This window comes from Canis aureus, chromosome 10, assembly GCF_053574225.1.
Source record: "Canis aureus isolate CA01 chromosome 10, VMU_Caureus_v.1.0, whole genome shotgun sequence".
In the NCBI taxonomy this organism is placed as follows: domain Eukaryota; kingdom Metazoa; phylum Chordata; class Mammalia; order Carnivora; family Canidae; genus Canis; species Canis aureus.
In genome coordinates this window covers 14,271,686-14,281,722 of record NC_135620.1, presented here as the reverse complement: position 1 = coordinate 14,281,722, position 10,037 = coordinate 14,271,686, and the positions used below count along the sequence as shown (strand labels likewise).

At 42.6% G+C, this 10,037-nt stretch overlaps 1 protein-coding gene and 1 long non-coding RNA gene across 12 annotated transcripts in view; one reads left to right on the top strand and one right to left on the bottom strand.

Moving 5' to 3' along the window:
* LOC144321999 (uncharacterized) overlaps positions 1–10,037 on the top strand; it is a 34,116-nt gene that overhangs the window by 1,659 nt on the left and 22,420 nt on the right. The gene's annotated exons all lie outside the window — the stretch shown is intronic.
* SNX24 (sorting nexin 24) overlaps positions 1,569–10,037 on the bottom strand; it is a 159,794-nt gene continuing 151,325 nt past the window's right edge. For both annotated transcript variants that reach the window (XM_077911423.1, XM_077911422.1), the window contains exons 5-7: positions 9,128–9,160; positions 8,521–8,585; positions 1,569–3,123 (exon numbers count right to left, since the gene is read on the bottom strand). In XM_077911423.1, coding sequence (XP_077767549.1) covers positions 3,056–3,123; positions 8,521–8,585; positions 9,128–9,160 — 166 coding nt within the window. In that variant the 3' untranslated portion in view covers positions 1,569–3,055. The remainder of the gene's footprint in view (positions 3,124–8,520; positions 8,586–9,127; positions 9,161–10,037) is intronic.

The following is a 10,037-nucleotide window of genomic DNA, read 5'->3' as shown; positions in this document are numbered from 1 at the left end:
CATGATCAATTGATCGAAAGTGACAAATGAGATGAAAGCCATTTGTTATTTCTAAACTGTTGCATGAGATTTCTACACTTTTCAAAGTGAAATGATTGAGGATTTACCAGGTAGGGAAGGTCAGTGTTACCAGGGTTGTAGAGATGGTCAAGTGTTTGAAATAGTGGGGCGGGGGAGGCTGGTCTGGAAATGGCTGAGTAGTGGGGACGAGGCCCGAGAAAGGCTCCGCATGAAGCACTGTGGAAGCCTGAGACCAAGCCCAGGCACACCACCAAACCCGCCAACTAGGAGCACAGCAGGTGACGGCTGTCCCCATGTCCTGCCTCAAGTGGCAGTGGGGTTTCTCTTCCTTCTCTTTATTCTGTTTCCATCCCTCTATTCTTTACTGCTCCATTTTCTATGAATCCGTGCTTTGAAAAAATTCATGTTTTGTAAAAAGAAAAAGGGGGGGCAAGAGGAATACATACCGTAAATGTCCATTATCTGTCTGCATGTGGATGAAGTATCCATGCAAGTATACTCATGAACTAAATGCAGTGGTTGTTTGCTGAGGGGGGAGGGGGAGCTGGGAATATGAGACAGGGTGGGAGGTTTATCTCTTTTATATATCCTGTCATAAATTGTTATTAGATTTTCAACCGTGGAAATATAGTATCATCTTTCCAATGTCTGTTCCTGAACTGCAGTGACCAGAAAGTTCCAACTCCTGCCAGACTCCCCTGAAGCTGGGGATCGATAATAAGGTTCTGGCATGTGCTTTCATGAGATGGAGTGTGAGGTGGAAATGGGTGACTACCGTCTCCTGCTGCTTGGGGCCATAGCTGTGGGCAAGCCAGGCCATGGGCATTGAGAGGCAATTGTGGTGTAGGTGGTGGCAACTGGACGCTGTTCCAGGGCCCAGGGCCCCCGCTTCCTGGGTGCGGCTATGAGGCAGTTATGGTGGTAACAGTGACTTCCCAATCTCACTTGCTGGTACCTGGATTGCAGCTGCAGTGGTGATATTTACCCTAGCAGCTTCAAGAGTGGCCTCCTGACTTCATGAATTCCTACTCAAGGCAAAGGCTGCAGCTCCCCTGATGGGTGGGAGCTAGATGTTGCTGGAGGATTCTGGAAGTCATTCCTGGATTCCCTACTAAGGAGGTCACTCTCCTCATCCTTCCAAAAGATTCTGCGAGCTTACTATTCTTACTATTCCATTCTACTTAAAATACTTACCATGGCTTCTATTTCCTCTACTGGACTTGAAACAGGATATGAAATTATGTATTAAAAATTACTAAATAAAAAATAAAAGTCATCTCTAAAAAAAAAAATTCTTAGAAGGGATTTCTTGAGTAGTGTGACACCCAAAATGCTTGGTTCTTATATTAAAAAAAAAAAAATTCTTACCATCTTTGTAAATCATTACCTATTTTAACGAGCACCTGTTAGCTTAAAGGTGAGGTAATTTAACACTCAGAGTAGAAATAAGTGCCTATGAAGTATGTGAGAAGCTGTGTGCGTGTGTATAAAGAGACAGGACACAATTTGCGTTTCCGGTAAAATCCTAAAAGACAAATTCAAATATGTCTTGTCCTTTGTTTTTATTTAACTCAAAAATAGCTAACAACAAAACATTTAAAAAATATCTCTACCACGTGAATATTCAGTTATTTTTGGTTCATGACATTTGATTACATAGTCCTCACCCGTTTTCAGCTCGAAGTAACACATCTATCATAAATGTATCTCTCAAAGTCTGCAGCAGGCTTTAAACCTAACCAAAAACCATGATTTAGTTATCTGTTTTGAATCCAAACATTTTTATCCCACACAAAAGCTTAGTAAAATTAATAACCATAAATAGGCTACCTATTAATTAGTCTTCAATGAAATGCCCAAATACAGCACATACATGAAGTTTGCATATATGCTTTTGTCCTTTACTACTCAAAATATGAATGTCTGTGAGATGTACAATGGAGTTAGAGATCATTCATTGAACTTACATTAATTCCACCTAGGAGGTCAGCAAAAAAGGAAACAGTAAAGAAAATAACAATAAATCCCATGAAAATTCCACCAATTTAATGAATGAGTAAACCCTGATAAGGGTCAGAGGACCTTGAGGAATCCAGGTGCTACCACTGTAGTGGCTCCTCAGGCACAGTCAGTTCACATCTGTGTCTCAGAAGGCAAGCATCTTGCAGGACGAAGTGTGATTCTAGTGTTGAAAGGTATATGGTTTTATACAAAATTGCCATAAACAAACAGCAACAACGTCAAGTGGTCTTCAATGGAAGAAACAGTCCTTTCTTCCAACACTGGAGGGAAAGTGGTTGTGTTGGATGCACACATTTCCAGTATGGCGCCTTCTGAAAGGGCTGTCAAGAAGAATCTCCTTACTGCCTTTTATCTTATGTTCTGACACTAGAAGCTCATCCCTAGGTATGACGCAACTCCACTGCAGTGTGAAGAGAAATGACCAGATTTTTAAAAATGCCCTAGCATTGTCAGCATAGTTTAATTTCCAGTTTAGTTCCGTCCTCACATTCAGCACAGTGTGTTTCTGTGATGCTCTCATAATGCCGGCACTTGAGAACGAATCTATCATTGACCGAGAGAAATCTCATGATGCAAAGATTAGTGTCTCATAAAATCTGAACAAAAAACAAAACAAAACAAAACAAAAAACCAAGCTACCAAAGTAGATCAGTCTCAGTGTGATTCAGGATAAGAATAACATCCAATTAGCAGATGGTGCAAAGGAGGCAGAGGGTAACTTCTGTTTTGTCACGCCCGCTGCTCCCAGGGATCTCCTACAGCCTCCTTTTCACCAGTTGCAAAATTGGCAGCTACCTTCTACTTCTCAAACCTCGGCCTTAACCTCAGCACCGCCCTGGTTCAGTTTCTATTTTTAAAAGCACCATTCTAATGGAAATGTCCCTGCCCTGAATTAAGCTGGGACTGTGAATTTTACCACTAGCTAGAGCTGTTATGTCATGGAGTTTAGGTTAATTTGGTAGGTATCGATTCCGTGAAACCTGCTTCAGCTTCCTCTGGCCACGTAGAATCTCTACCTGGGCTGGAGATGAGGGTAAAATATCCCATGGAGGACGCCTTCGATAACCACATTTGGAAAATCTGAAAAACAAAAGGAACACGGCTTGTCTTACGCACCTCCATAAAACACAACTGCATTTTGCAGAAGTGAGCAAGCGAGGCCCACAGGAACTCAGGCATCCGCGTCGGTCGCGGGGGTGCAGCCGCTCCGCGCTCCTCAGGACGCGCTGTCATTTGCTCCGGCCTAAAGCCACTTTAGCGCGCACCCAGACTCTGCAGGAATGCACGGCCAGATTTGTAGCTTATTGATTTAAGGGATGTTCTAATGGTTAATGCTGCTGGGCCCCAGCTCTTTATCTGAATGTTTTCTCACAAGGAAGATGGATTACACTGGCAATTCAATTTCTAACAAAATCTCAATATACTTGAAGGAATTCCAAGATTTCTACTGGGAATACTTGGCTGCAGTTTTTCCATTGTGGTTTACAGCAGCGTTTAGTCCAAGTTGTCTCAAGGATGATCGCTCGGTTACGCGAGCTTCCAGGGAGCAGCAGGAATGGGGGCCGTCTTCCTAACTTAAAAGGGCAAATTTCTGACAAAAACCATCCTGTCGAACATGAAAAATCAGCCACATTTTTAGACGAGATACGAAGGAAAGCGAGAGTGTGTGAGTAGGCTGGGCCACATCCCAGTTATCAGAGCGGGTAAAATATGAACAGATAACTTGCACGGGGGAACCCATCCATCACACAGCCCAGAGGTTCAATTTCTCAGCTTCAGTCTGCCTATAATTATGTCCAGAATTTATGTGGAAGCTCCATCCCTTTAAATAAATATAGTTATTACATAAGGAAATTAGTTGGTCCAATACTTTCAGACAGACACTAGTACGTTCTGTTATTAACCGACCTGCTATAGAGTACCTACTATGTAAAACCACTTGCAAGGGAGGGTGGAAAGGTTCCTGGAGGAGCGGATCAGGTTCAAAGACTGAAATGGAGGCCAGGGGAAAAAACAGAGGCAGAGAAGGAGGAGGCTCAAGGGCAGGAAAGCTAATTTAAGTCCAGGAATTCTGGCTTTATCTGAAAAAGCAATGAGAACTCCTGAAGGATTTTAAGCAGAGTCACACAGTATTGAATCATGTTTGGCAAAGATGGCTCTGGCTGCCGTTCAGAGTATGCGGGGACTAGTTCAAAGTGGTGGTGGGTTCCATGTGATGAGTGAGGGATTTCTTAACAGAACCTGCCTGAAAGGTTTCTATAAAGACTGGTGAGTGAAAACAAAGCATGTGAACCTGAGCTGGGCACACAGTCAGTACTGGTTACCATCGTGGACCAAATATGGTCTGGTAACTGGGAATGTATGTAAGTAACAGGCCCTGACCCCACCATGGAACTTCCACGCTAGCCAGGGAGACAAGCAAATGAATACACCAACTAAATATGCTTTAGAAATATCTCTAGTACACGAGCAGTTCAATTACTTTTGGGTGATGATACTTGATTTCTTAATGTTTGCTTTAATTCAGCATGAAATAACCTAATTTTCCATGAAATACATCTTTAATAATCTGTAATAGGATTTAAACCTACATATTTTGAACCGAACCAAAAGCAAAGATTTTGCTAAGTTCATTTTAATTCTCAAAGTAGTTCTCCCCCACAGAAGTGTATTGACACCAAGGGCCATCAATGCAGATATTGATCAGTTTTCAGTTAGATGCCCAGATAGAACACACCAACATGCATTAGCATATGGGCATTTATCCTTTGCCACACAAAATATAAAAGTCTATTTGAAAGTCAGTGAAATTAAAAAAAAAAGAAAGTCAGTGAAATTACAGCATATTCACAGTATATTCATCAGCATATTCAGCTTAAATAGATTTAAGTAAGCCAGTTCAGGAAAAAGGACAAAAAAAGGAAAATACTGCTAATTACTTGGTTTCTGCTCGGGTCATGATCTGAGGGTCATGAGACTGAGCCCTACGTTAGGTTCCACACTCAGCACAGGGTCTGCTTGAGATGCTGTCTCTCTTCCTCTCCCTCTGCCCTTGACCTCACTTGAGTATGTACTCTCTCCCTTTCTCAAATAAATACATAAGTCTTTTAAAAAATAAATAAAAGCAAGGGGGAAAACTGAAGCAGGGAACAGGGTTTGCCAGTGAGGGAACAGGAAGGAGAGGAAAGACCTCTGTGCACAAGTAGGGTGTGAATGAGGACACAGAGGCCCCACCAGGAGGGTATCTGGGAGGAGGGCATTCCTGGCAGAGGGAGGAACACAAGCCAAGGCGCTGAGCTTATGGTCCAGCAAGTGCTGAGCAGGTGCTGGAGGCTGGAGAGTCAACAGGTGAGCACAACAGAGAGAGAGAGAAAAAGGAAAAAAGTATATGATCACTAGTGTAAAGGAAGCAAGCAGGGGACTCTGATCAAAGTGAATGGAACAGAGGTGCTTTATAACAAGGTCCACCAAGAGGACCAATGAGGAGTTTATCAGAAGTCATTATTTTTTTTCAACTGTTCCATTCCATTCTGCCCTTTGGGTTTAGGCTTCGTCATCCATATGTTTTAATTCAATGTCCATTACTGCTTGAAAATTACCTTGGCCTTTGTTTCCCATAGAGAGGGGATGACAAGGAATGTGACTTAGGATAGGTTTTGTGGTCATTTTTGTTGGTTTTCATTTATTTTGGTAAACATTTGCTGTGAACCTTAAATAAAATGAAAGGCAATGTGATGGGGGGGGGGGTAGTCTTAACTGGCTCTTGAGAACAGAGTAAGCAAAGGCTCTCTCTAGTTGCATCTGGAAGGTTCAGAGCCAGTACTGTGTGGGGACAAGAAGAGGGCTTGGCGGGGGTTGGTGGGGGGAAGCAGCAGTGCCCTAAGGGGGAACAAAGTGAAGACCTTTGAGGCACAGAAAGAACTCAGGGTGGCTACAGCAGAGTGTGTGAGGGGGTCCTCTTAGAAACAGGAGCCAGGCCTAGAGCACTGAGGGCTGTAGGAGCCTGGTAAGAGTCAAAGCTCACAGAGAGGGTGGGGATGGAAAGAGGACTGTGTCGCAGCTGTATACACAAGGTGATTAAGATCATAAGCAAGGAGATCATTCAAAAGAAAGCAAGGGAGAAGACAAGAGGGCCTATGACAGCTGGCTGGTGGGCTTCCAGGGATGGGAAGAAAAGTAGGAAGGTGAAAAAACCCAGGGGAGACCATGTAGGGAAGGGGAGAAAGTGGTCAACAGTGGCCAAAGCTGATGGGAGCTCTGATGAAAGCTGATGAAAGATAGCCATAGAGGGTAGCCATGGGGCAGATGCTGGGGACCACAGCACGAGCTGTTCTGAATTCCCCAGAGAAATCAAAACAAAGCCCAAAAAGCATATGCTCAGAGAAGAATGTCTGGTTATTAGCATTTTATAAGAGGAGAGTGAAGGTCAAGATTTTAAAGATAGACATGCGTCTGCTTTTGTGGGTGTCAGTTCATCTGTGAAAGTATTTCCATACTCAGTATCCTCTGGAAGAGTATCCTCTCAACATTTTGTTACAAGGCTTAAATAACACACATGCACAGGAATTTCAACCAAATGCATCAAATTTCTGACCATAAAAAAATACCTGGAAAAAATACTTGTGGAACCATGTTCAAAAGACAAAAAGAATACCCTATAAAACATTGCCTATTTCATCTAGCCTAGATGACGTTATGCGTGTCTACTAACTGTAACAGTTTGTTAACCTAATATCAACTAATATGTATTTTTGAAAAAGATTTTATTTATTTGACAGAGAGAGAGAGAGTGAGAGAGAGAGAGAGAAAAAAAAAAGCACAAACAGGGGAAACAGCAGAGGGAGAGGGAGAACCAAGATCATGACCTGAGTCAAAGGCAGACACTTACCTGACTGAGCCATCCAGGCACCCCGATAATGTGCTTTTTTAAAACATAGGAAGCAGGGATGCCTGGGTGGCTCAGTGGTTGAGCGCCTGCCTTCTGCCCAGGGTGTGATCCTGGAGTCCCAGGATTGAGTCCCACGTCGGGCTCCCTGCATGGAGCCTGCTTCTCCCTCTACCTGTGTCTTTGCCTCTCTCTGTGTCTCTCATGAATAAATAGATAAATAATCTTAAAAAAAAAAAAAAACATAGGAAGCAAATGTTACAGAAACAATTATTCCTCACTGAAAGGATTTTATAGGAAAAATACTACGAGACCATATTCGTATATAGCAAGGGCAGCTCTGCTGGATCAGGGGCTAGGAATGGTCCTGCAACAGAGCCGGGCTGCATGCGCACGGGCCTTGCTCGCACCACCAGCTCAGTCACTGATCTCAGTATACATGCTGCTGCTACAGAACAGTCCCCTCTCTCTTACTGGTGATAAGGTTTTACTGTCAGAATGTAGGAATGGTTTCAACGGATAATTTATCTACTGCTATTGAGTCGCTATGCTATTTAGTTACTCCCAGAAACAAGAGCTGAATGCTCTACGTAAAGAGCTCACAAGGAGAAATTAGGCACCGAGGGGTCTCCCCATCAGCCGTGTGACACGAGGCAAGTCAGGGACCTCCCTGGGCCCCAATTCTGCTTAGCCAATGATGATCTTTGTCCTGCTTATTTTGTGAGGCTGTTAAAATTTTTTTTAAAGATTTTATTTATTTATTTGAGAGAGAGAGAGTGAGCGAGAAAGAGAGAGCATGAGTGGGGAGAGGGAGAGGGAAAAGCAGGCTCCCCACTGAGCAGGAAGCTCAGTGAGAGGTTCGATCCCAGGACCCAGGATGATGATCTGAGCAGAATACAGATGCTTAACCGACTGAGCCACCCAGGCACCCAAAGGCTTTTAAAAAATTTAAATGATATAATGTCTGGGAATGTACTTATGAAGGGGTGTATACCAGAATATTTTGAGGACTCTGAGGAACTTAAATTTCTTGGTACAAAGGACAGAGCCAGGCTAAAATATTGATTACATTCATGCATAAATTCATTATATTTAAGTACTCAATTTCTAAAAATGCACACTCAACCATCTAAGGTGCTATAATCTAAATGGAAGTAAAATATATATGTAATACACGTATGTTGCTTTTAGGGAAAAAAGCATTTGAAAAAAAGGACCAGAGCCTTGGAATCAAACCTTAGCATCTGGATAAAAAAAAACAAGCACAGATCAAAATACACTACCTCCAAAAAAAAAGAGAAAAAAAAAAAAAAGAAGAAGAAGAAAAGAAAAGGAAAGACAATAAATATTTTTCCTTCTTATTACTCTAATTCAAAATTGCCTGGTAAGGTAGAAAGAAAAATTACATTTCGTGCTGCAAGTCCTGCCCCAATTAAAATTCCGAATGTCTCTTACAGCAAGAGCACTGGTTTATTGGCAGATTATTAAGCCCTGGACCAATGTCACTCTGTTAGACCTGTATTAAAAACGTGGTTTATGTGGTGCAGGGTCAGATCAGTAAAGAGCTGTTAGCAGATGACAGGTTTGATTACCGCTGGCTGCAGGCAAGACGTATGGGTCCCTGAGGAACAGCAGAACCGGCTGGTGGGACAGTTTGCTGGAAAGGTCAAGAACAGGCATGTCAGCATCAGGGGACGACGGTAAACAGAAAACACTACAAACTAGCTTTGAGGGGATCAAACTGCTGTGTGGGGACATCTCAAGGTTTATGTATCAAACCGTGTGGGTGAATAATAGCGAGCAGAGTTACAGGGAAGAGACCAGCACTGCCCGCACCTTCTAAACATTTCTTTGTGGAATTTGAAGCAGATATACCACCTATACAATAAATCGTTGCTGAAAAGGGCTGGGTTTTGTTTTGTTTTGTTTTGAAATCTCAAAGCACAATTATTGATAAAATAGTATTCATATTACTTGCACAAAACAAAGTAGGGCTCTTACCCCTTCACTCCTAGATACAACTGGTTACTTCTCTAACTTCCTAGCAAATATTTAGAATCTTAAAATTAACTTCCTAACAAATACTTTCTAGAAGATCGTGACTTGATACACTGACACCACGGGCATTACACACTTAACAAAACCACTGTCCTATTCCTGGTTTTATGTAACTCTTGATCTGTTAGTATTAGTTCTTACCTTGATTCTTCAGATTCTGGTTCATCAAAAGATCTAGAATTTTTTTCAAAAGAAGAAGAAAAAGACCATGTAAGTTGGGTGAATGTTGCTGCAAACCAAGGGAAAAATAGCCAGTATTCTTAGAGCTCTGAATTGGGAATATTTATTTATTTATTAATTATTATTATTTTTTAAGATTTTATTTATTCATGAGACACAAAGAGAGAGAGAGAGGCAGAGACACAGGCAGAGGGAGAAGCAGGCTCCATGCAGGGAGCCCGACGTGGGACTCGATCTCGGGACTCTGACACGGAACTCGATCCTGAGACTCCAGGATCACGCCCTGGGCTGAAGGCGGTGCTAAACCACTGAGCCACCTGGGCTGCCCTGAACTGGGAAATATTTAAAAGACAAGTATCTTGACAGAGTCACGGCATGACCCATGCCTCACTCTAAAGAGTCATAAGACCACCATATTCCTGAATTTCAATTTTCTGAAGATACTTATAAACCTAGGATTTTGCTTTCGGGCTTATGTAATGGCGAAAAGATTTCACTCTGTCATTCCTCAAATCTCTTCTTAAAAACATCTCTGTATAAAGCCTACCCTCCTAGCAAACGTGCTCAAGTCAGAACAGGACACGCTGACAATGCCTATTATTTGGAGAGCACAGTGCATATAATTCTCGCTCTGGGGTGAGTGGGAAGTGGCCTTGTTCAAATACTGCCAGTGAGGGGGGCTGGTATCTGCAGCCTCTCATCCAGCAGGTGGCTGGGCTTTAACATGACTTGGGTGTGGTCCACCTGAACCTCTGGTAGTTGGTATGTGTCCTTTGGACAGGTCTGGAGGCAGCAAGAGGATGAACAAAACCCTTTTCTCTGCATGGGCTTGCAGAGACTTTATGATGGTGTGTCTCTCTGTAAATAGATT